The 27,434-nt window shown below is 39.3% G+C and overlaps 1 protein-coding gene across 3 annotated transcripts in view; it reads left to right on the top strand.

Moving 5' to 3' along the window:
* The window catches only part of ATG2B (autophagy related 2B), an 88,411-nt gene extending 62,636 nt beyond the window's left edge, over positions 1-25,775 (top strand). For 2 of the 3 annotated variants that reach the window (XM_077819331.1, XM_077819330.1), the window contains exons 30-42: positions 229-431; positions 1,763-1,989; positions 2,606-2,714; positions 4,798-4,992; positions 5,617-5,718; positions 7,373-7,451; positions 13,190-13,397; positions 14,487-14,556; positions 15,278-15,360; positions 17,121-17,242; positions 17,377-17,531; positions 19,186-19,335; positions 21,692-25,775. In XM_077819331.1, coding sequence (XP_077675457.1) covers positions 229-431; positions 1,763-1,989; positions 2,606-2,714; positions 4,798-4,992; positions 5,617-5,718; positions 7,373-7,451; positions 13,190-13,397; positions 14,487-14,556; positions 15,278-15,360; positions 17,121-17,242; positions 17,377-17,531; positions 19,186-19,335; positions 21,692-21,922 — 1,934 coding nt within the window. In that variant the 3' untranslated portion in view covers positions 21,923-25,775. The remainder of the gene's footprint in view (positions 1-228; positions 432-1,762; positions 1,990-2,605; positions 2,715-4,797; positions 4,993-5,616; positions 5,719-7,372; positions 7,452-13,189; positions 13,398-14,486; positions 14,557-15,277; positions 15,361-17,120; positions 17,243-17,376; positions 17,532-19,185; positions 19,336-21,691) is intronic. The other variant, XR_013346426.1, reaches the window with a different exon arrangement.
* Positions 25,776-27,434: the final 1,659 nt, after the last annotated feature.

Raw genomic sequence — 27,434 nt, 5'->3', positions numbered from 1 at the left:
AAAGACAGTTTCCACAGGTTCTCTGTTTTGAGTCTTAATAGTAGATTAATTTTAGAAAGATGGGTTTGTTGTATGCTAGGAATGTATTAGCCAGATAATATGCATATTTTATTTCTGATTGTTTTAACACTTAATTTTAGAACTATTCTAATTTTCACAATTTCAGTCATTTAATCTTGGGTGTATCTTATAAAGATATTTCCATTGAAATGCCTTTCTTTATGTCAGGAATCTTGGATGAAAAGTCTCAAACCCAGGAACCAGCTTGCTCAGATCTCTTCCTGTTTCCAGATGAAAGTGGGAACATCTCGCAAGAGCCAAGTCCCACATACACTTCATTCACTCACCATCTGATTAAAGAGGCGATGGGAGACATACCTACTGAAAATGACGACTTCTGTATTCTTTTTGCACCCAAAGCTGTTGTTTCTGTAAGAAGCTCCTAATATTAAGAAATCTAAGACAGACTGAGGAAAGTACATTTGAGACCTGTCCCTTTAGATTTTGTAACTTTCTACCAACTGTCTGCTGACATTGATGGGTGGGCAGTAGGGGTATGGAGGGGAGAATATTCCTTATATTTCGTTATCTTTGAAATGTTGCCATTTTGGAGGAAGTCCCACTATTCATATAAAAGATATGTAGCAATTTTTTGGAATAAACCTGAGAATTCACGTCATGCATTGTTCCTCCCAGGAATGACAACAAATATACTAGAATATATATAAATGTTATTTAGTCCTCTTCTATTATGATTATCACTTAGTTGCAAATTTGCATTTTTCCTGTGTTGGCATTTCAACATATCTTTAATCATGACATGTAGTGTAGTTGAAAAGGCTTATAAGAAAAGTACAGTACTTACCAAGATATTTTATCCTTGAAGCATTTGTCTTGTATCCATTTATCAGAAAATCCAAGTTTTAATTTAAAAGTAATGCCAGCCTTTTTCCATTGCTGTTATAGACTGTATTACCAAACTTTGCACAAAAGTTTCTGTGGGTAAACAGCAACAGCATCAGCAAAAATATCAGTTCTTAACTCCCAGTGTTTCACTCACCACTGCACAAAAGATTTAGGAGACAGAGTATTGACATGTAAAAAGTCTTCTCTTCTCTCATAATATCACCACTAAACTATCACTGATAAATTGCCTTTATCTAGACAGACCAGAGTCAACTCTAGACGTCTGATATTGAGCCCCCCGTTCACTTGGCTAACCCTCAGAAGTTCCACCTCCAGCAGTACTAGCATAATAGTAGCACTTCCACACTGTTTTAAGACTTAATTTTTCAGTTTGGATGAAGAGACATATTTTGTTTCCTTTCAATTTTCAGTTTACTTTATCTCTCATAGCTAGGAGATATCAGGTTATCTCATTGGGGCCAACTTTCAAGACAAAGCTGTCCTGAGTCTTGAGGCCATGCAATCGTAGAATTATAGAAATGTAGGACTAGAAGGGATTTCAGAAGGTCGTGTAGTCCACCCCCACACCCCTCCATGCTGAGGCAGGATTAAGCATACCTAGACCATCCCTGATTGGTGTTTTGTTTAATCTGTTTTTAAAACCCCACAAAGGCATGGATTCCACAGCTTCCTTATATAACCTGTTATTACCAAAACAAGAACAGTTATTGGGGCTGTATTCCATATTCTTCATATAGAAGCAAAGAGGACACTGATCTGTTTTCATCTTGAAGAAATTAAACAACTGAATGAAGAAATTAAGAATTGCACTCACTTTCCTGTGTAACTTTCTTAGGAGAAAGAGGAGGAGCCAGTAGTGAAAATAATGGTTGATGATGCAATCCTGATAAAAGACAATCATTTCAGCCTGCCTGTAAAAAAGACAGATATGAGCAAAGCCCCCCTACATTTTCCTATCCCTTTGGTTCGCTATGTTGTGAAGGAAATCTCTCTTGTTTGGCATCTTTATGGAGGAAAGGATTTTGGGATTGTACCTACTTCTTCTCCAGCTAAAAGTTTTATGTAAGTGCTTTAGGTAACTAAGTATTTCTTTTTCAGATCCACACATTCTGCATTTGATTTCAAAACGAAGAGTTAGATGAACTTAATGTACTTTCTTTTTATAATGAATATCCTGTTCAATTTAATTCTGGAATGTATTTCTCCCACCCCTTAATTTGAACGAGTTCAAATTTGTTGACCTACAGGGTACATTGAAAGTCAAATGTATTCTCCCAAGCTTTCCCTGCGGGGAGTAGCTTTAATTGGGGATGAGTGTGTTGAAGGTGGTTGTGGAGAATGGAGTCTGTTTTGAGGATATTAAGCAGGTTGGAGGAGAGTGAATATTATTTTGGGTAACAATAGGAGTTATTTTATTAATGGTAATTCAGTGGAAACAGTGTATATGTTTTATAATATTTTTCAGTGCCTCAAGCTCTGCATAACTATTACAGTGAAAATGAGAGAAATATTTTTAGTTTACATTAATACAGCAATTTTTCAGTGTTCCTTTTCTTTTTTTAACCAAAAAAATATTTAGTAAAACCCAATAAAATATGTATTCTTGTGTGGTTAGAGATGGTATGGGCCGACTTTCAATTTAAACTCAGAAAAAATACTTCTTTTCTCCCATTTCTAGTAGTCCTCATAGTTCTCCTTCTCACACACCAACAAGACATGGACGTAGTACGACATGTGGGGGAAGAGGAAGGAACCCAGACTTCTTAATGGAAATACAGTTAAGCAAGGTGAGATAATAACAGAAAAATCTGCAGACACGAGAGCATATATAATATATATTCTAAAGACTTTATAAACCCTAATGATGAGCTCTTGACTCCATGAAGCTAGAAAGCTTACCAGTAAAAATGAGCATTAATCTTACTTAGATGCAGAAGTCCATTAACATAGTTATGCTGAGTGATGGACTTAGAATTTTTTTACCAAATGAGTTTGCAGGGCTGCATGGTTGTCATAGTGCAACTTTGTTTGTTTAGCAACCATATTTGAAATGAGGGAAGCTGAACAGTTATTAAAATATTTGCTTTTAGTCCTTAAAGTATTTTTATTTTGACAGAATCCTATTTTCCCCATCACTTTTGCTATCGTTATCATGGTAAAACTTTCCTTTCCGTTTACTCAAAATTGAAATTGCTATTATGAAGACATTGTTGTAGACATTTCCCTCAGAATTAACTGTGAGATGTCTGGGGTTACTCCGTAACTTGATATTCAGTAATATTTGGTCACCTCATGGCATCATTAATACCATTTGCCACAACAGTCTATTACCGCTATAACCAAATTATGCTAATTTACATTTAATTTAGTTATTTTTAATGATATACTCAGCTTTAGTATGGAACTTAGAAAGGTGAATGTGAGCCTATTAAAAATATCATTAGCAAACAGCTACTGGTTAAGCAAATTTAAAGTAAATAGATGGATATTTTTTAAAATAGCCAGAACCATTTTTCATTTTTTCACTCTTACAATGTTTTGGAAAGTCTCTTGAGCATGAAAGCTCTTATGTAAAACCAAATTATTTCTATTCTTCAAATTCCTTGTACATTTTGTATTGCTTAAAGTAATTCATCCCATTAACTGTTAATGTGAAGCAAAATGTGTGATGATTTTCTATTTTATCCTTTTCTAAAGACCTATTGCCATGGTAAAAGGAGGGAAAAAGAAAAGTTAAAGATTCCACATGAATATTTCAGTGATTCTGTCAAAGTGTAATGGCTCCCTCTATGTTGTTGCGGATGCTTTACATATATACTAACAGCATATTAAGGTTTTCCTCTCTCTAGTGCAGTGTAAGGATATAAATCAATTGCTATGCTGATGCAAAGATATTTATCTGAAAATAATGGGGTCATAGTGTGAAAAACATAAGGATTCTGAACAGTGCTCAGATGTCAGATAACCTGACTTAGAAGTTGACGATTTGATGATATCTTCATGGCCAATGTTCACAATATTATTACGAATATCATGGATTGGGCCACTTTTAAATATTTTCACAATCATGATCTATCTGCAGGCAACCTCAGGAATTTGGGCTCAGCTGCCTGCAGTTTCCTTGCTGGTCACCAGAGGTCACTGTCCCATTTGCTGTGCTTGCAGTCCTAATTTACACTAAATAGTAGAGCGGGGAGGTTGCTGGAGTGTGTAAGGGGGAAAGGAGGAGGATGACTTGAGGGTTAACGGGGCTTAGGAGTGGAGGAGAGGAATAAGTGGGGGTTGCTGGAGAGAAGCACTGTGTGAAGGGGAGGCTGCCAGCAGGCAAGGGGGAAACAGGATTAGTGAAGTGTTGCGGGGGGATAATGGCTGGAGTAATGGAGGGATTGGGTGTATGTACACAGGGAAGTAAGAGACGAGAAAGTTGCTGGAAGAGGTTGACGGGATCAGGAGCATGAGTTTCCTGGTATGAGGCAGAAGCAGAACATCACTGGAGACCACATGGGGAACAGGCAGTCCGTGAGGAAAATGCCACCCTAGGACTGAGAGGAAAATAAAAGTCTGTGGCAGGATGAATAGGTGGAAAACACCTCTTCTCTCTCCCTCTCTTTTTGTGTTTGTATATTCCATTTGCTTCAGGTTGAATCTTCATCCTAAAACATGAATGTGCAAAGCAGGGTCAGGAGGCTTTTCTGTTAAGAGTGCAGACATCAGACCCCCAAACCCCATCATTTATTTATTTATTTTAAAATCTCATGATTGTAAAGCCCGATCCATGATTTTTGAAGTCCTAGATTTATCAGTACTGTTATATTGTAAAGACTTGTATGCATTAAACCTTAATATCCCCTTTTGCCTTTCTGTTCCAAGGTGAAATTCCAGCATGAGGTATACCCTCCAGGAGGGCTGGAATGCGAATCCAGTCTGTTGGAGCAGCCAGTGTCCCGGCAGGTTTTTATTGTTCAAGACCTTGAGATCAGAGATCGCTTGGCTACATCACAGATGAATAAATTTCTCTATCTCTACTGTAGTAAGGAGATGCCCAGAAAAGCACATTCTAATATGGTAAGGTTATGAAACGTATTCATAGCATATTATAGTAACCAAACGTTTTAATTTTGAGAATGGTGTGGGTTCCTTGATATTGCAGAAGAGCAAGTATGAGATCATGGAATGTTGTAATAGCATAAGCTTTATGTCAATGTAGGATATTTTCTTAATTTCTTGTGGATAGAGTTTGGTATAAAAGGTCATCTCAAATAATAATCTTTCTATCCTGTTTTTCAAGGTTATAGCAATTTTAAAATAGATCTAACACACACATGCTTACTTAAGTTGTACTGTGTCTTCAGTTTTGAGTATGCATCACTTTGTGTGTGTACACTTCGCATTTCAGCTTCGTATGGAGGCATATACACCTAGTATATTCATGTCAGAGGCTTTAGAGACCTGTTTCATTTGTAGCTTTCCTTTTCCGGTGAACTTTCAGACATACATCAATCCATGATAAGTTACTCATCCCATGTTAGCTATATAATTGGCAAATTGAGATATGTTACAAGGATAGAAGTTGTAATCATTTCAAAGTATGAATGAAAGGTGAACACTTTTCATTGGTCAATGTTTTCGGTTTGGGTTTTTGTATTTTTAACGTATTGAGTTTGTCTTTGTCTCATTCTTGTTCTGCAGCTAACAGTTAAAGCATTACATGTCCGTCCAGAGTCTGGCAGATCACCACAGGAGTGTTGTTTACGTGTATCACTAATGCCACTTCGCCTCAATATCGACCAGGTTGGTGATGCTAGAGACACTGTCCATTAGATGAAGCATCATTGTGCCATTTGGATTGTGCCAATGTACACTCTCTAAATGCTTGTTTGGCGAAATTTAATATGAGTACTATTATAACCTTTACACTCATAACCTCTGAATACACATTTTATGGAATTCTTTTGTGGGTTTGATTGCCTTCTGTTATGTAAGTTTGGATTCCCTGCAGCTATACATATATCTTCTTGTACATTTGCCTATGTCCGTCTTATATGAAAAATCGCTTTTAACAATTGAGCTTGTCTAGTGTTCATCCAACACAGTGACTAGACTTTTTAATTTAAAGACTAGTAATATCTGCAGAAATGCTATGCTCTCAAAGATTGCACTTCATTCATTGAGACTTCTGAAAAATTCTGTGACTTTTGAAACAGTGAATTTTTAAAGACCTGAGTACACTTGCGCTTTGGCAACACTTGTATAGCTTTGTCATCCCAGTAAATTATCATTGACTTGAAAGTAAGTCCTATAATTTTGAATTCTAATGTGAAGAAGACAAGTCAATAATATTTTAATTAGAAGCACATGACATGGTAAGACGGCAGTACCACAAGCTCTTTGCCATTTGTTACTCTTAACAGCTATTTGGAACATTAATGGCAGAGAGCACTGAAAAGAGATGTAAGAAATTAGTTCTATCAGGAAGTTTTTTATTTGTTTAGTATCCACTGTGTGTGAGGCCTCCCAAACCCAGAAGTTCTAAAAGTTTAAAAATGTAATGACTTGGTTTTGATAGAAATGAGCAATATGACTTTGAAATTCTCTCCTTGACCTTGACTGATTTCCGCCGACTATGGAGAGGGAGAGTTTCAGAAGTACATATGACATTTAGGTGTCTACCTTCCATTGGCTTTCAGTGAATGTTAAACACGTAACTTGCTGCCATTTGTGCCTCTTAAATTCCTCCCTGCCATAGTCTGTAATAATTTCATACTATATCCACCAAGAACAGAAATATAGCATGGAAGTGCTGCCATCTACCAGCCAAGAAAATTCCCCATTTGAAACATTCCTATACCATGTTTTTAGCTTTGCCCAGTACATGATGTCCACTTTTTCAGCCACTGGAGAATGAACCACATTCTGCCTTGTGTTCCCTGGAGGAAAGGGCCTCCGCATTGGCTTTGGGGCCCCCAATAATGACCTCCTCGACTCTTTAGTAGTTCAGTTCCAATGGATCCATGCTAACAGGTTCCCCTCTAGCTACGCAGAAGAGGCCAAAGGAAAAGTAATATAGTCCTAGACTGTATTCTGTGAGGGTTGGTGCAGGGACCATGCATGTCCCACACCCTCTGAAGGGTCCCGGGAGAGGGATTGGGACAGTACCGCAAAAGGAGCTGCGCCACGTGCTGTGCAATCCAAGGGGAAGTCCCACATTTCTGCCTATGGCTCTCCATTGTACAATATAGGTCAGTGTATTGTTTGGTTTAGGTTGCAACTGAAAAAAGGACTTGAGCTCTGGATGCTAAAATGTATCCTCTTGTTCCTTTGATTGATGTGCAAGTCCCCACAGAAACATAACATCCAGGATTGTGGATGGTTTCTTCAGAGAACTCTAGATTGAGGTGATTTGTTTCCTTTCCTTCAATGTGATTGCATTATTTCTTTATTTTAGGATGCCTTGTTTTTCCTGAAGGATTTTTTCACTAGCCTTTCTACAGACGTGGAAGTCTTAATGACTCCGGATCCGGAAGGTACTATTATTGGTGTAGTAAGCTGGAAATACATACTCTACCCCCTCTCCCTCTTTCTTTCTCTGTCTCTCTCTCTCTCTCGTGTGTGTGTGTGTGTGTGTGTGTGTGCGTGCGCACTTGCATGTACACTATTACATGTCATTTATTTATTAAGCCCAAAGCTTTCAGAAGAGTTCTCTAATTTTGTGTTGTTCTTCGAGTAGATACAGAGCTGTATTCCAGTTAGGTGTATGCACGCTCAGCGTGCTGGAGTTAGAGATGTTTGCCTACCAATACGCATAGAGGGTTGTGTTTGTGCCTCATGGCTGTGGCCCCTCTCCTGGCTATATGAGCTGTTCTCCATTGGTGCTGAGAAAGAGGTCTCATAAGACCAATTGGGACTGCTCCAGGTTGCGGGACGACACCTCTGCCTCCCCCAGAAAAGGTGCGAACCGGATTGGGACTGAATCCGGTGTGCAGGATGGTACGGGTACCTCTGGACCCTTCTCTGGTACTGAGTGGAAAGGGTGAAAACTCTGGGTCTGGCCTCCATTCAGTCCAGTACTGATGGCTGAGGTGCTGGTCCTAATTATGTCCACGTCATCCACGAACCAGGCAGCAACAGATCTCCTCTGTCTTTCAGTCCTGCCCTTACCGTTAGCCAGAGGTGCGCCACCTATAGCTCCTCCGATGGAGCCAGCCGCTGAACCCTTGTGTCTGTTGGCACCACATCCAGTTGCTCCCCTCCCCGTGAAGCCAATACTGGAATCAGTACAGGGGACCTCAACACCAGGACCCTCTTTGGCTTCCCTGCCTTCAGCACCACAAAGGCTCCCATGGTGGCTTTCATCATCCTTGATGTCAATGCACTCAGGTGCTCCAGTATCGCTGTTTGTGCCAGGACTGATGCTGCCTGTGGCACTGGCATGCTCGGTACTGACAGGACTGCCTTCATTGGGGGCACTGATTCCTGCCTCTTTCTGGGCGATGGATGAATCGAGCTACCTATTGACTCTCTCGGGCATCGCTCCTCCCATGTTCCCAAGGTCACAGGGCTCTTCTGATTCCGAGTCGGGATTGTCATCTTCCCATTCCACATCCCCTGACAACCTCTGAGGTCTGCCAATGGACCAGTATGGTTCCCAGGATTGGCATGTACCCCGAAGCTGGGACATAGGGCCCAGGCCCTATTGGCCACCAATGCCCTACCCATATAAGGCATCTCCTTGGCCATAATAGTTGGAAATAACAGAGCTCAGCAGGGTAGGCACAGGCACCGGCTTCCTTTGGGCCCTGGGGGTGCTCAACCCCTGGCTCCACCACAGACCCCACCCCTTCTCCCAGGTCCCCACCCCCTCCCTGCTTCTTCTGCCCCAGCTCCACCCCTGCCCTGCCTCTTCCTGCCCAGTTCTGCCACCACCTCTGAGCACGTCCTGTCCCATTCCCTCCCCCCAGCGCCTCCTGCACACCATGGAAGAGCTGATCGCGGTGGGCAGGAGGTGTTGGGAGGGAGCAGGAGGAGCTGATCAGCGGGGCTGCCTGCAGGTGGGAGGCGCTGGAGGTGGGAGGGGGGAGCTGGCTGCCTGTGTGTGCTAAGCACCCACTAATTTTTTTCTGTGGGTGCTCCAGCAATATTCAGCGGCTATCCAACAAGTCCTGCTCAACAATAGGAAGTCCTCCACTAGGATGGCCTACTTAGCAAAGTGGAAGAGGTACTCACTGTGGTCCTGGGCTCATGAGACACAAGTGACAGGGGCTTCCATCCAGGACATCTTCGCGTACCTCCTGCATCTTCAGAAATTTTGCCTTGTGCTCAGTTTTCTGAGAGTGCATTTGGCAACTATATCTGTGTTTCATCCCCCTGGAAGTCATTTTTTTCCAATGCCATTTTTTCCGATTCGGTTCCCTTGTGGGACCTAACCACGGTTCTGGCAGCTCTGATGGACCCTCCATTTGAGCCCCTTGTGTCCTGTCTGCTGCCCCTCCTCTCTTAGAAAACCACGTTCCTGATAGCCATCACTTCTTCAAGGAGGGTGTGAGAGTTGCAGGCGCTAATGGCTGAACCTCCTTACATTCAGTTCTCTAAGGACAAGTTAACGCTGCAACCACACCCAAAGGTTTTATCCAAGGTGGTCTCTCAGTTTTTTCTGAATCAGGCAGTGTATTTACCTGTGCTTTTCCCTAAGCTGCGCTCTTCCTCAGAAGAACAGTGCCTCCGTGCTCTGGATGTCAGGTGATGTCTAGCCTTTTATCTAGACTGTCCTAAGCCATTTTGTGATTCACCTGACCTGTTCGTACCATATGCGGACTGCATGAAGGGGCAAGTGGTCTCTGCCCAGACCATCTCTAGATTGATAACATCCTATATCAAAACTAAGTATGAGATAGCTTCGGCTACACCTCCACCGTGGCTATGGGCTCACTCCGCGAGAACGCAAGTGACAGCAATAGTGTTCCTCGGTGATGTTTCCATACAGGACATTTGCATGGCAGCCATGTGGTCTTCCATATGTACGTTTAAGAACCACTATGCTACTACTGTATCTTCCAGAGTGGATGTAGGCCTCCGAAGAGTGGTTCTACAGTCCCTATTTCTTAGACTCGGAGCCCCGCCTCCAGATTGGGGTACTGCTTGTGAGTCACCTAAGTGGAAAGCACATCTGCATCTACTCGAAGAAGAAATTATTGCTTACTGTAACTGTGTTTCTTTGAGTTGTGATTCAGGTATGTATTCCGTGACCCACCCTCCATCCCCTTTGCATTGGAGTCTCCTTCTGTGGGTTTTCGGTTGGAAGGAACTGAGGGGCATTGGGGCAGCGCTGCCTCATATAGCCAGAGGAAGCGCAAGCACCACCCCTCTATGGGTACTGCTAGGAAAAGTCTCTGGCTCCAGTGTGCTGGGAATGCACACACCTAAGTGGAATACACATCTGCATCACATCTCGAAGAACCACAGTTAGTTTCTTCATCAGTTTTTGGGTACCCACATAGGTCCTCAGCACCTCTGAAGACCAATCACAAGATATCTCTCAAGTTGGGCACCCAAAAATTGAAGTATACGAGTGAACGCTTCTGAAAAGTTGTGAGCGTATATGTGTAAAGTGTTGGAGCTATGGATAAACAAAACAAATGATTTTTCTCCTTCTCTGTTAAAGGGTATGTATAGTTACTAATTTAAAGTTAAATGCAGCTCTTGCAGAAGGAATCATATCCTATACTTATATGCAAGTAGTAAAATGTTAGTATTAAGTTAAAGTAGTATTTCCATTCAACTGTCATTGTAAACCTGGCCAAAAATGAGAGAATAAGATTTTTTTTTAATTAAGTATTATTCTCCCTTTGACTATATTGTATTCTCTTCTGTGTATGTAAACAATCTTAGATCACCTACTTTCCTTGGTGCAACTTGCAGAAATATACAGGCTGTGTAATTCTCAGCAGGGTTTCTGGTAAAATTCCATGAATGCTTTTGCCAGCCTACGAATGCTTAGAAATCGCAAAGTTTACTTGAAATTCTGAAAATTTTACTCAGTCTCTCATCAAGAGGAGCTTGTTACCATAAATCTTTACTCCTGACTTTTTTTTAATGATTTATTTGTTAGCTTTAGCTACCTATAGAACTATTTGTAACTTTACATATTGGGAGCATTTTACAAATATGACTATTCTTGTGAAAATCCAGTTTGTTCTTTGAGTGCTTGTTCACGCTGATTCCAATCAGGTGTGCGCACGCCGTGTGCACAGTTGTCAGACAGTTTTCTCTTAGCAGCTCCCGTCAGGTCGGCTGTGAAACCCCCTGAAGTGACGCCTTCATGGCGCTCAATATATGACCCTGCTGACCTGACCCCCCCATTCAGTTCCTTCTTATCGTCCATGATGGCCACCGGAACAGTGCTCACTTGCTCAGCAAGTGCTCCCTTAGCGTTCTTCTATCAGTTATAGTTAGTGTTACAGTAATTTAGTATAGATAGGTTTCAGAGTAACAGCCGTGTTAGTCTGTATTCGCAAAAAGAAAAGGAGTACTTGTGGCACCTTAGAGACTAACCAATTTATTTGAGCATGAGCTTTCGTGAGCTACAGCTCACTTCATCAGATGCATACCGTGGAAACTGCAGCAGACTTTATATATACACAGAGAATATGAAACAATACCTCCTCCCACCCCACTGTCCTGCTGGTAATAGCTTATCTAAAGTAATCATCAGGTTAGGCCATTTCCAGCACAAATCCAGGTTTTCTCCTGTAGAAAATGGCCTAACTTGATTATCATGCACATTGTGTAAAGAGTTGTCACTTTGGATGGGCTATCACCAGCAGGAGAGTGAATTTGTGTGGGGGGGTGGAGGGTGAGAAAACCTGGATTTGTGCTGGAAATGGCCTAACCTGATGATTACTTTAGATAAGCTATTACCAGCAGGACAGTGGGGTGGGAGGGAGGTATTGTTTCATATTCTCTGTGTATATATAAAGTCTGCTGCAGTTTCCACGGTATGCATCTGATGAAGTGAGCTGTAGCTCACGAAAGCTCATGCTCAAATAAATTGGTTAGTCTCTAAGGTGCCACAAGTACTCCTTTTCTTTTTAGTATAGATAGTTAGTTTAGATAGTAGGTTGAGAGCAGGGGTCTCTCCCCAATCCCTAACCTCTCTTTGGCTCTGGGGCATGCCATGAGCCCAAACCTTTAAGCCCTGCAGTGCTTGTAAAAAGCCTGTTCCCATTAGTGACCCCCATGACTCTTGTCTAAAGTGTCTGGGGGGAAGCGCACCAAACGGAAAGGTGCAAAATCTGCAGGGGTTTTTGGCAAGAACCAAAAAGGAGCGTGATTTCCCACTAAAGCAACTGTGAATGGAATCCACTCTCCGCCCACAGCCGGCTGCGGACCACCAAGACCCGGCACTGGGCACATCCGTACGGAGTGCTCTGGCATCCATACGCAACACAGTGCTGAGGAAGGACTCTACCACAAGAGACCCTCGGCACTGGCGCTCCCCGGCTCCATACCCAGGGATAGCGGCCAAGCACTGCTTGACTTCCCCTGTGCCGCACAAGAGCAAGGGCACAAGCCTCATCAGCTGCATTCCTGGCCCAGATCCCGATGCAAGAGATCTGCAGGGCAGCAGCTAGGTCATCGGTGCATATGTTTACCTCTCACTATGCTATCACCCAACACGCCAGAGATGATGCAGCATTCAGCAGGGTGGTGCTCCAATCAGTGATTCCTTAACTCTGACCCCACCTCCAGGGTAGAGCTTGGGAGTCACCTGATTGGAATGGACGTGAACAAGCACTTGAAGAAATAAAAACGGTTACTCACCTTCTCATTCTTCGAGATGTATAGTTCATGTCCATTCCAATACCCACCCTCCTTCCCCTCTGTTGGAGTAGCTTGCAAGAAGGACCTGAAGGAGGGTCGGGTTGGGTCGGCAGGGTCATATATTGAGTGCCATGAAGCGCCACTCCAGGGGGCTCCACAGCCGACCCAATGTGAGCTGCTAAGGGAAAACTTTCCGATGACCACGTTCACAGCGTGCGCACACCTGATTGGAATCAATGTGAACAGCATATCTTGAAGAACAACAGTTACGAGAAGGTGAGTAACAGCTTTTTATACACCACAGTGCGTTTAACTGTAACAGCATGGATTTGTTTCATTAGACTAAAAAAAAAGAAAAGAAAACACTTATTTAACATGCTGTTTGAAATTACTGTGAAAGACTATGAATTATTTGTTTACTGTATGTAAATTTTTATTATCTCAGTTAAAAAGTCTCCTGGTGCTGATGTAACCTGTAGTTTGCCCAAGCATGTCAGCAGCTTCAAGGACCCAAGCCCAGTCATTTCTTTCTCAGTACACAAGCAAACAAGCCAAAATGATAGTGTTGATTCTGTGGATATGGTTAATGGAGAGGACCATCATTTTTCACATGAAGAGATCACATCGTTCAGCGATCAACCAGTCTTTTTCAGGTAAATTTTGGTTGCAGGATTTCCAGAGGGGTACACGTATTCCACCATTTTAACTGCTTTTTATAAAATATGGCATTACAATAATTTCTGTGCAGCCTCAATGGGCATGATCTTTTTCCTCCAGAGCTTAAATATAATACTATGATGTATAATTGAAAAATAAACATTTCTTGAATTTCCTGTTAGCTTTTTCAAACTCTCACATGCATATGAAGAAAATGAAATTCAATAAAAGCTCTGATACATCACCGTAGATGAGCAAGGTGTGTTACCAAGAAATAAAATGACTTGTCACTGCACTCAAGAGCTGAGTCTAAATTAAAATTAACACAATCAAGGATGACGGTGAATTGAGGGAGGGTCTGGATGTTATGGGAGAGAAGAGGGTTACAATAGTAAAATATCATGAGATGAGCTTTAAAGTAGTTTTGCCCTAAAAAGTGACTGAAGAAATTGCACCTTCTTATTCAACAGTTCTGCCTTATGTATTCAGTTATAACTACTTATAATGATTAACTTTTCACTTTTGTTAGCACAGCAGAACCAAGCTGTGGGAGAGTGAGCTAGATTCTGTCCCAGCACATGCATCACCAACAGAATGGTTAACTACATTCCAATTGCTGGGCCAAATTCTGCTCTCATTTTCATGTGTGCAAAGCCACTGAAAACAGTAGAGTTGCACCAGTGTAACTAAGGGCAGAATTGGCCCTTGGAAAGGATTGTGCTGATACAGTATTGAGAAGGAATACATCTTGACTTCCTGATCTCAAGATTAATTTGCTGGGCTGATAGTTAGAAAAGATTATACAAACTTTTACAATAAGCAGATTTGATCTTGAAGTCATTGAAACGGTGAACATGGAACCCCACATTGTTTGTTTTTTATGCTCCCTTTTTGGAGTAGAACAACAGTCTAAGATGCGCTATAGTGATATATGCCTTACAAAAAAAATGAAGAGAATCATATTATAATGTGACATGCGCTTATTTGTGATTCATACTTTGGTTTTCCTTTTGAGTGGCTTCATTTATTTCCTGTTTCAGTTTCTCTCACTGTAATAAATTGATTGTTTCCTTTGTATATTTCAGAGAATTTCGATTTATATCAGAAGTTCCAATACGTCTTGATTACCATGGCAAACATGTCTCAATGGATCAGGTTTGTTTACAACACAGAGACTATCTGATAAAACTGATGTTTTGTGTTTTCTTTCCATGAACAAAACTATCCTTTGAGCTACCTTCCCATCTGCAGTGTAGTCTTGAAAATTCTCAAGTATTACTTATTTAAACTTTCAGTGGAACTAAATAACATGGAACTGTTACGTGAGAACAATGGGGTGGATTCTTGGGTCTGGTTCACCATTATTCAGCACAGGAAGTTGTAGGATTGGGGACAAAGGAGACTGGCGTTAAGCCACTTTTGTGTACCTTCTTCCCTGAATCCTGGGGTTGGTTGGGTGTTGAATGCCAGCCACTCTCACCCAGCAGGAATGGCCCTCAAGGGACCATGCCAACATCTGAGGGTGCATGAAGTGCACTAGAGCTCCAGCTAAGCCATTGGGTGCACCCCTTGACACACCGCCATACTGCTGGAGAGGCCTGTGCCATCCAAAGATTTCCCTTACACCAGTTTGCTAAGTTTGTATTGCGGCTTCTTTATCCAAAGCACCTTGTGTCAGTTTTAATCTGGCATAGTTCAAAATGCTGTAATAAAATAAATTTATGGGTTATGGGGGTAGGTTTTATTTCCATGTATGCAATTTAAAATATATTCAATAAAATTTGCATTTGATCCAAGGTTCTCAAGTATTTATTTCCCAACTTCAGATTGCGTATTGCAGATAGACTTTTAGATTAAACAAGTATTTAATTTTCAGGGTACATTAGCTGGGATTTTGATTGGTCTTGCACAATTAAACTGCTCAGAGTTAAAGTTGAAGAGACTTTGCTATCGACATGGGTGAGTTTACAAAATTTTAATATGATATTTTTTCTGGAAATTGGATGTGGACGTTGCAAGTAATGGGGTATACCAAGCAAAAAGCAACATCTCAGATTAAGCATATTTAAAATTCCGAGCACATTGCAATGATTTTTATAAGGAGAAACTTCATTTTTAATGCACTTGAACTGTTTGTTTATAGACATTTGTGCTGTGAATGGGGTGAAAACTAGGGCAGAGAATTGTCTAATATGGCTCCAATTCAGGAAAGCATCTCTGTTCAAAACAACTCTTAACCGTGTACTGAACTTGACCATAAAATCTTAAAATTAAACATATACTTAAGTTCTTTCCTGATTCAGAGCCTATGGGAATAACATGAAGCTGTACTGCTGCTTTATCAATTTTCCCCATAAGTTTTCTTCCACTAACATACTCCAGAATGCAATTGTAGATGTTTTTTTTTTTTTTACGGGGGAGAGCAGAAAGATCAAATACCTCAGTTCTCCAGGGCTAAGTGAGTATGGCATTTGAGCCTTCACTTTTCCTCTTATTTTAGTGTTTAAATGTCTTTTCTTGTTCTCATTCACTGGAAAACACATCCCTCAAGCCATGGAATCATAGCATTGGAAGGGACCTTGAGAGGTCATCTAGTCCATTCCGCTGCCCTTATGGCAGGACTAAGTATTATCTAGACCATTTCTGACAAGTGTTTATCTAACCTGCTCTTAAAAATCTCCAGTGATGGAGATTCCACAACCTCCTAGGCAATTTATTCCACTGCTTAACCACCCTGAAAGTTAGGAAGTTTTTCCTCATGTCCAACCTAAACCTCCCTTGCTACAATTTAAGCACATTGCTTCTTGTTCTATCCTCGGAGGTTAAGAAAAACAATTTTTCTCCCACCTACTTGTAACATACATACTTGAAAACTGTTATCGTGTCCCCTCTAGGACTTCTCTTTTCCAGACTAAACAAACCCGATTTTTTCAGTTTTCCCTCATAGGTCATGTTTTCTCGACCTTTAATCATTTTTGTCACTCTTCTCTGGATTCTCTCCAATTTGTCCACATCTTTCCTGAAATGTGGCGCCCAGAACTGGACACAATATTCCAGTTGAGGCCTAATCAGCACAGAGTAGAGCGGAAGAATTACTTCTCTTGTCTTGCTTACAACACTCCTGCTAATACATCCCAGAACGATGTTCGCTTTTTTTGCAATAGTGTTACACTGTTGACTCCTATTTAGCTTGTGTCCACTATGACCCCCCAGATCCCTTTCCGCAGTACTCCTTCCTAGGCAGTCATTTCCCATTTTGTATGTGTACATCTGATTGTTCCTTCCTAAATGGAGTACTTTGCATTTGTCCTTATTGAATTTCATCCTATTTACTTCAGACCATTTCTCCAGTTTGTTCAGATCATTTTGAATTTTAATCCTATCCTCCAAAGAACTTGCAATCCCTCCCAGCTTGGTATCACCCACAAACTTTATAAGAGTACTCTCTATGCCATTATCTAAACCATTGATAAAGATATTGAACAGAACCGGACCCAGAACTGATCCCTGTGGGACCCCACTCGTTGTCCTTCCAGCATGACTGTGAACCACTGATAACTACTGTCTGGGAACGGTTTTCTAACCAGTTTTGCATCCACCTTATAGTACCTCCATCTAGGTTGCATTTCCCTCGTTTTTTTAATGAGGTCATGCGAGACAGTACCAAAGCTTTAATTATCATTGCTTTCCATAAGTACTAATAACTCTGTCTGTTACAGTTTGTTAGGTGTGGATAAGCTATTCTCTTATGCCATCGCTGAATGGCTTAATGACATAAAGAAAAACCAGCTACCAGGAATCCTAGGAGGAGTAGGGCCTATGCATTCATTAGTGCAATTAGGTGAGTTCAGTTCTGTTACTGTTCTAATACATATCACCCTGGTAAAATAGTCTGCATGTAGCATTTAGCAGCTTTCCAAGGTATAAAGGTTTATATAACAAGTTATGTGTTTTGCATTCTGGCTGTAATTTCAGTTCAAGGTCTGAAGGACTTAGTATGGTTACCAATAGAACAGTACCGAAAGGATGGTCGTATTGTAAGAGGCTTTCAAAGAGGAGCAGCTTCCTTTGGTACTTCCACTGCAATGGCAGCTTTAGAGCTAACAAACAGAATGGTTCAAACCATACAGGTACATTTTACATTATGTCTGAGGTTAGACAAGAGAACAAGTTTTTTAGTAATAATTATTACTGTAGTCCCCAAAGGCCCCACTGTGGATCAGGGCCTCACAGTGATGGGTGCTGTACAAAAATGGAAAACAGATGGTCTCTACCCAGAGGGCTTATTTGTTTTCACTTGAAACACTTGCAATATGGAAACATTGACAGCAAATAAATCAGGGTAGATAAAGATCACGCTTTAAAAAATTAAAAATAAATTTTTAATTTCTATTATGATTTGTAATGTATATGCTAGTTTTTTTACCATCCTCCTCCCATTTTATCATCTTTAATTGTGAAAGTGGATATTTTGTCCTTGTTAGTAGAATTACATATTTTAGATTTCACACAGGAATTTTTTTCCACTAAGAAGTTTTATTTTTAAAATGCTCATCCGTGCTGAGAGAGACAAGCCCAGGGGCTCATTCCTTCTGTGAGATCAGCACAAAATTGTAAGCGAACAGCCTGTGCTGTGTTTGCAACCAACACTCCCTTCTGATCTGTTGCACATCCAAGAGTCAGAAAAGCCAAAATGCTTGGACAAAGCTGTACTCCTCCATTAGGATTTGTAGTTTTGAAATCAGTGGGACTTGTGCTCTTGAATCACTCACATGCTTTTGAAAATCCCAGTTTAGGCACCTAAATATGGGTTTAGAAGCCTAGCTTTAGGCTCCTACGTCTGAAAATTTTGACCTGTGTATATAAAAAGTTCACACTAACTGTATTAATGTTTTCAAACTTGGAATAACTTTCTGCTGTTAACATTGAAGTAATTTTGTTTTTAAATGAAAATAGTTCTATGCACTAAGAGAAAAGAGTTTATTAAAATTACAATTTTAGCCCCTGAAGCTGCAAATACTTCCTGTGCACATTTTTAACTTTATGCATATGAGATTTCCCATTGAAGTCAATGGCATTATTCATATGATTAAAGGTACATACCTGCTTGTGTGTTTTAGGAACAGAGCCTTAATTTTCAATTTTCAGCTACTGCCATTTTGTAAAATTCAAATAAAATATAAACCTTATCAGTAGCGACAATTAAAAAGCAGCATTTATAATTTAGTTTATTATAACGTAATTTAAAATTGCAGTGTCATAAATTTTCAAGATAGTTTTACAAAGCCCGAACCTGATTTAAATCAATGATTTTTTTTAAGTTATTTAAATGATCATTTAAGTCAGTGATTAAAATCACCTTGATTTAAAATCATTCCACTGTGAAGCAAAATTAAAAAGGAGTTTTAATTTTATGGTATCGCTGTACATTGAGACAGAGGGAAGGAGGAGAAATTATGTTAGTTCTGATGACTCATGTGGTGGTTCAGTGTGTAAAAGTGATGAGACTGTTTTACTAATATGTAATGTAGAGTGTAATATAAACCCTCTGAGGCCATATTTGTCTGCCCTTTTTAAACTCATATTTAATACATAGCCTGTATTGTGGTAACAACTGATAGAGGGAGGAATGCATGTAAAATGCATATTCATATCTTTAAAAAAAAAACAGGAACGTACGTGATGGATTATCATTGTAATTTTGTAAATCGGGTTGGTTAGGTATGTGATCAAATGCTATATTAAGAATGTATTAATTTATTTTTCATTTGAACTGATCCCTAGGCAGCTGCAGAAACTGCTTATGACATGGTCTCCCCAGGTCCTAGTTGTATGGAGACAAAAAAGGTCAAACGATTCTCTCGGCATCGCTTAGCTCATCAGCCAGTAGACCTACGGGAAGGTGTGGCCAAAGCATACAGTGTGGTAAAAGAGGTATGCACAAATGCTGTTATTTTTGACCAAAGTGCAATTAAACCTTGTTAAAGCAAAATATGAAATATGTAAGATGGTATTAAAAAGTTCTTATTTTGAAATTTCAGCTGGAGGGAAATATCAGATCATTTGAAACATACAATCTAATTCAGTAGTCAAGACTCTATAAAAGCGTCACATGTAGGGAAAATCTGAGAAGCAGAATTAGGCCAAGGCACCTTCCAAACAAGATGAATTATAACCTGAGTCAATAGAAAATCTGTGTTCTACAAATTTGCATTCATGGAATCATAGAAATGTGGGCTGAAAGAGACCTCAACAGGTCATCTACTCTTTTATCCTGAGCTGAGGCAGGATTATGTATACCTAGACCATCCCTGACAGGTGTTTGTCTAACCTGTTCTTAGAAATCTCCAATGATGAGGATTCCACAGCCTCAGTACGTAACTTGTTCCCATGTTTAACTATCCTTATAGTTAGAAAGCTTTTCCCAATATCCAACCTAATCTCCCTGGATATTGTTTTGCTGATTTGTCCTAGTGAATATCAACAACCTTAGAAGAACGTAGCAGTTATTCTTATCTTTTGGCATCTAACACTATCTAAAATTAAATTTCAGGCATTTATGATTTAAGCAGCAGCCTGTGCATGAAATGAGTGAAATTTGTCTTTCTCTACCATAGCAGTATGTTAAAAAGTTGAATTATTATCTGTGTTGTAGTTAGTTGTATTGTGGTTCAGTTATTTGTTTCATCTCTTGTGTGTTAGTAAAAATGTCCATCTTTTTTTTTTTATTCTGGTCATTATTTGGGGTGACATTTGTGTGATAACAATAGTTGGAGGACAGGTGAGTCTAACTGAGGTGAGGAAGTTTCAGTGAATTCCATCATTTTGGAATAGCCCAAACCTGCTTCCTCCACAGCCCAAGAAGTTCCCCCAAGCAATTATATTAAATCAGTCTTCCTATGTTTATCAGATTTTAATAAGAAAAATATCAAAACAATCACATTAAACTTGTCTAGTTACCGTAAAGTGTTGATGTAATACACACACACAGTTTTCTGCTGAGCAAGGGCTTGTCTACACAATGGGTAATGCACTCCATGGGGTTTTGAGTTCTAAAGCACACTAATGTGTTGCATGTTACTTGCCCCTTGTAGACTCTGCTGGCGCACTTTAACATAGTGCTGTTGGAAACAATTCTACATTAAAGTGCACTAGGGAACTGTCAAAGTTCCTTCCCCACTCTGAACTCTAGGGTACAGATGTGGGGACCTGCATAAAAAACCTCCTAAGCTTATCTTTACCAGCTTAGGTCAAGACTTCCCCAAGGTACAAAATATTCCACCCGTCGTCCTTGGATTGGCCGCTACCACCACCAAACTAATACTGGTTACTGGGGAAGAGCTGTTTGGACGCGTCTTTCCCCCCAAAATACTTCCCAAAACCTTGCACCCCACTTCCTGGACAAGGTTTGGTAAAAAGCCTCACCAATTTGCCTAGGTGACTACAGACCCAGATCCTTGGATCTTAAGAACAATGAACAACCCTCCCAACACTTGCACCCCCCCTTTCCTGGGAAATGTTGGATAAAAAGCCTCACCAATTTGCATAGGTGACCACAGACCCAAACCCTTGGATCTGAGAACAATGAAAAAGCATTCAGTTTTCTTACAAGAAGACTTTTAATAAAAATAGAAGTAAATAGAAATAAAGAAATCCCCCCTGTAAAATCAGGATGGTAGATATCTTACAGGGTAATTAGATTCAAAAACATAGAGAACCCCTCTAGGCAAAACCTTAAGTTACAAAAAAGATACACAGACAGAAATAGTTATTCTATTCAGCACAATTCTTTTCTCAGCCATTTAAAGAAATCATAATCTAACACATACCTAGCTAGATTACTTACTAAAAGTTCTAAGACTCCATTCCTGGTCTATCCGCGACAAAGACAGACTATAGACAGAGACACAGACCCTTTGTTTCTCTCCCTCCTCCCAGCTTTTGAAAGTATCTTGTCTCCTCATTGGTCATTTTGGTCAGGTGCCAGCGAGGTTACCTTTAGCTTCTTAACCCTTTACAGGTGAGAGGAGCTTTCCCCTGGCCAGGAGGGATTTCAAAGGGGTTTACCCTTCCCTTTATATTTATGACAGGAACCATTAGTGCACAACAGCAGAGTCTACAGAGACCAATTTATGTGCAGCATGTTAGTGTGCTTTAGAAATCACACTCCCATAGAATGCATTACCCCATCATGCTGACAAGCCCTAACTGAAGTTCTCCATAAAATTAGAAAAGGATGGATTTTCTTCTTAGGTAACTGGTTTTTTGTTTTTTTTCTCGATTTCCCAAGGGAATTACAGACACTGCTCAGACCATATATGAAACTGCTGCTCGAGAGCATGAGAACAGAGGGGTAACGGGAGCAGTAGGAGGAGTCCTCCGCCAAATTCCACCAGCTGTGGTGAAACCTCTCATTGTCGCAACAGAGGCAACCTCAAATGTTTTAGGTGGAATGAGAAACCAAATCCGTCCGGATGTGCGTCAAGAAGAGTCACAGAAATGGCGCCTTGGGGAGGATTGATAGTTTAAATATGACTCAGCAAGAGAATAACGATGCTGGAAATACATAACATTATGTCCCAGTGGCAGCTTTAGATGGAACTCATTTCATTTCATTGTGTTCATCTCAGGAACGAGGAGGTTTTTCAAACAATTTAATATCAAAACATCCAACCAAAAAGTTCAGAAGTGAAAAGCAAATTGGTACTTGCTTGTGGACATGCTGCGTGTTACCAATACATTTGGTAGCTAGTGTCAAACATAGTGGAGCATTTGCTGCCAAGTCAGAAACATGCTTGCTGTATTTCAGTTACCATATTTTTCTTGGTTCATTTGATTTGCCATTAGAATCAGCAGCCCCTTTGTGACACTGTGTGTATTTTAAAAGTTTTCTTGAGCATGCTCAAAGAACTGTCTTCGATAAAGGGTTCCATAGATGCTCTTCAGTAACTAAATAGTAAGAATTTTGTTTTGGACATCAGACATGGAAACCATATGAAAAGAAGTCAGACAGAATGTTATAATTTTATGGGTCATGAGCATTGTTTTTAGTGTGGCACTTACAACAAGGACAGTCTCTTGGTAACTGTTCAGCAATTACACTGTGTCCATATGCTTGTGAACAATAATTGTCCCTCCTAAATATCAAATTCCTTCTTCTGTGGGTTTTTGAAGAACCTGAATGTTGCAGACATGTTCTGTTGTGTTGCACTTTAAAGGATATGGCCTGTATATTGTGCTTTTTTTATAGTGTGAATAAACAGTAATGTGCATTATCCTTTATGATTTAGAAACTTATGCCAATTTTTGAAAGGGACAACGTTTGATGAAAATTTTAAGGGAAGAAAAACAAAATGCAATGTGTCTTGCTTTGTTTAAACTGCCTATTAAATGAAAAATACTAGTTTCTTTGTCTTCTGATCTACTGTTGCCTATCATGAAATAACTATATTTTAAAAATAAAGCAGTTACAGAACTGATGTAGGTAAGGGGTAAGCAGAGTACAAAAATACAATTTCATAATTTAGTTTAAAATTCTATGCAGAATATATTTTAATAATCTTCCCTTTATTTAAAGGTTATATTGTTACAAACTTGTTTTTGCCATTCTCACAACATGGTATATTTCAAACTCCTATAATACAATTTTGATTAACTGAATGTCATGAGCAGCAATTCAGCTTCTGCTTTATTATTATTATTTTATTTTAAAACAAAATGTTACTTACAAACAAGGTCTTGGTTTTAAAAATGGCACATTTTACTGCTGGGTTTGTTAGATATACTAGAATCCACTTAATTGGGGTAACCCTGTCACTGGCTGGTTGTATCAATTAGGCATCTTGTCACAGCTGAGAGGAGATGCCATTTATCTTCCACCCCCCAAAAAAGCTGAAGATTTAATTACATGAACTATTGTCTGTTGGGGTTTGTTTTGGGGGTTGGGTTTATTTTTTTCCTTGTCTAATTATTTGGTAATTTCTATATTAAAAGATCAGAGGGGAGCATTTCACACATGGGTAAATGCATCATAATCACTTGACACCACTTGAATGAATCCTTGTAAGTGGAATTATGTTATAAGTAGTATACTGTAGCTGCAGTCATTACCATTTGCTACTATTAGGCTAGTATACCAATATATCAGCCATGCTGGTAAAGATCTGTCCAAGTTAATTGGCATATACTATAATAGACAACGTAGATCTGTCTATTTATCATATATATAAACTATTTTTAACAGTTGAATTTAAAGAAATGGCTGTTTATTTTTACTTCATTTACAGATTCCCCACAATCAAAGTGTACAGGGAGATGCCCTTAGAATACATTATTTCTACATAGATCCACACTGTCAAGGTATAATATTATATTTTTATAAGCTCTCTTTTTTATTAAGTCTCTTAATAGTTCAAATTTTCAAACGTCACTTTTCACTATTTGTGCTGTTTACTGCTTGCAACTTATTTAACCTGCTCAATAAAACTGATCAGTTTATGGCTAGCTTCTTGGTTCTCATAGGCTAGAAGAATTTTGTTTAGGTTGCAAAAGTTGAACAGAAAGGTTTACATTTAAATTAAAAAATAAATAAATTCAACCTTTAAACTAGGTCACTGTCTTAAAATGTGTTGCAGATGTGCATACCCTATGTTCTTAATCAAAAAATTATATAGGGTATAGAAAAAGGGATTCACCAAATGTGCTGTTTGTTACTATAAGTGTGTGTGGGGGGCACTTTACAAATACACAGGATAAGGTTTAACTAAAACTTTGATTATAGTGGGTGATACATCTGTGTATATGTAATTTGCACACAAACTTGCAAATCTAGTGCTGTATATCTCCATTAGCATGATGAGGTTTGTGATAAGGTTATTGTACTTGAGCTCTTCACTGTAACAAACTCTGTTATAGTTATTAACATTTTTCATAACTCCAAATGAGTTTAATCAGATCTGAACACACTGTATAATGTGTAGATGTGTAAATAACATACACAATTCTATTTTGCTTTCTTCCCTGTACACATTCACAAAGGTGTAAATACTGACCGATGCTACTTTTAATACTGCTTAGTTTGATGCTATCCAGGGAGACAGGCTCAAAGCTATCATTTTGATTTTCTTAAGCATCTTGGCTCTTAACAGTATAGTGGCAAGTGCCCTGGAAGTACCTGGTGTAGAGATCACTTCCATCATTCTTAAAAATTTCTTCGTAAACACCTCTTCTGTGACTAAGAGGAGCCTATAACTGGCTCCATTTAGAAGCAGCTTCCATTTCCTTTCAGGTATTAGTTGGCGGCTGTTAAACTGCAGAGCAGAACACAATTTTAATAATACAGTATACCCAGTACTTACTTGCACATAGATTAGGGACATGTAGTCATGTCGCCAATGGCTACATACTTGGTGGATGTGAGTGTTTAATTTTTTTCATCACTAAAAAATCAGTTACAGTGGGGATTTTTTTTTGTTTGTTTTATTTGCATCTGTTATTTGCTATTGTACAGTTTATCAATGTTTAATGTCACTAGTGAGATGGGTTTTCTTGATAAAGCAAAATGCTATTTAATAGCAGGATGACATCAACAAGCTAAATTCCTTTTTTACTGGAGTTGATCTCGACACCTGAAAATGTGATACCTAAACTTTAAGTACATTCAAATGTTTTTTGGGTATTTTGTTTTTGTTTCGTTTGTTGTAAAATAACAGTGAAATCCAGCAGTTAATTTAGATTAAATATATATTCCTAACCATCCCAGCTCTCACAGCAATACAAGCTTTTTCAACAGATGTATATATTAAATCATTTTGCACCCATCTTTTCATCTAATCCCATCCATTTCCAGCCTTCACAATGTATGCTTCTCTCAACTATTTTAACTTGCTATGAATCTGGTTTACAAATTTAAAAAAAAGCTATTAATTGCGGTTACTACATAAATATTAATCATGTATTTACACTGGATTTCTTTAAAAACAAACAAACACCCTAATGTAGCTTAGACAGAAAAGGAACTGTGTGTATATGTATGTGTATATTTTTTACATGTTTGCTGGTAAAGTAGTTTTGTGGCATTGTTTGTATATAATTTGTTAGTGTAAAGACAGTAGAATCTTATGAAGTTAAAAACCACTCATGAAAGGAATTAAAATATTTAATCTTCCTTTATTTTGCTTAAAGTACTTGTGCCCTCCATATATATATTTGAGAACTATTTTTAGATCATAACTTATCTGCACCAATCTTGATGTATATTTTAGTATATTAAAATGGTAAAAGCCTCATACAAATAGGCTGTTCTGTTCAATATACTTAATGGAAAAAGCTGTGGATTGGTATCAATACTTAATAAACATCTTACTCTGCCTCAAGTCAGTTTTCTAATCCTAATGTGTAAATTTAATATAGAAAATGACCTATTTTTTAAAAAAAGCAGAAGTAACTATGAGCCCTTCACCTGACTTAAGTTGGTATTGTTTTTTTAATCTAATGTTGTATATCTATGTTAAATGAGTATTAAGGTTGCAAAGTCAAGCCCTCAAAAAATAGAAAATACCAGAATTAAGGTTGCCTGTGCCTCTTAATTCAGCCCTCTTCTACATATGCATTATGAACCAGCTTTACTTTACCTTATGCTGTTTTTCCCATAGAACCCCTGCCTCATTTGGTGAATGGGAAGTTACTCAATACTACTTCTATCCTCCACATTCAATGTCTGGCCCCAGGTCTTTGTTATTGCACACCATTCAAACCCTGTACTGAATGAATACAAAATTACTAATTTCCTGATGGCTGTGTTAATAGTGCTCTCACCATAACATCTAAGCGCTTCACAAACATTAATGAATTAATCTCCACACCACTGTGAGAATAGGTGGTATTATCCTCAGTGTCTAGCTAGAGAACCAAGGCACAGAGTATTTTGCATTTTTATAGCACTTCATATGTTCAAAGCACAGCTCACTTGCAGTCATGAGTGCTCACCACTTCTGCAAATCTGGCCGCAGGTGTCTCATGCAGTTGGTAGCCATCTTTGAAAAGCTTAGTTCAAGTGACTTGCCCAGCTTCACACAGGAACTCTTTGTGCAGAATCTAATTCTGCAAGTTGGCATTCAGCTTTCTTATCCAGGAGACAGTTTTTCTCTTCCTGCAATCTCCTCTCTCATTCACTACACACCTTCCAACTAGTGCAACAAATGAGGTAGGGGTCCTACAGACAACAGCCTTCACTACACACCCTGATTCATCCCCAGAACAGATGCATTCAGCAAGGGTCCTATGGAAAAATAGTATGAGATCATGTCATTAAAGACTATCACAGTGCAAATACACAAAGGGGCTGAATTAAGGTTGCATAGGCAATTAAACAGATGATAGACTTCTTTTGTAATGTGGGCAAAACATATTTTCCCCCTAAGCTCACTCTCAGACATAGCTGAGCTGTTTTGCTGAAACTTTTTTTTAAAAAAATCACCCTGTGGCAGACACCCAGCATGACAAATTTCAGCTCAAATAGTTTGGTAAAGGTAGAGGTGACTGAAGACAGGGTGTTGCACTTGGAAAGTGGTAAGTAACTTTAATTGTATGCTTTGCTATTAGCTCTTTCTATAGCACAGAGAGAATAGTGGTATTATCTTGTTTGTAAATGCTATGGAGTGAACTGTGTTTGTCAGGGAGAGAGCCCCAGGTGTCAGGCTTTCCAAAGACCTGATCCTTGTGGAACTTGGAGGAAGACAGGATGTTAAGCCCCTTTTAGCATCTGAGTGTAACAGGCAAACTCTAGGGCTGTCTTAAGCACAAGCAGCTACTTGAGGCCCAAAAAGATGAGTCTGGAAAGTTAACATGCTATTCCCCAACCTCCATTGCAAGTTGAGCAAAGTGACAAGTTCAAGCTATACAGAGAAGAAGATGGCTCCTGGTCAGGAAATCTAGGTAGACGTTATTCTAAAATAGTAACATGGAGTTGACTGTGCCTTTTAATGAAAGGTTTCATGCAATGAAATAAAGAGAAGTGAGTTTAAACGTGTATT

This window comes from Eretmochelys imbricata, chromosome 6, assembly GCF_965152235.1.
Source record: "Eretmochelys imbricata isolate rEreImb1 chromosome 6, rEreImb1.hap1, whole genome shotgun sequence".
NCBI lineage: Eukaryota > Metazoa > Chordata > Testudines > Cheloniidae > Eretmochelys > Eretmochelys imbricata.
This window is presented reverse-complemented; position numbering and strand designations above follow the sequence as displayed.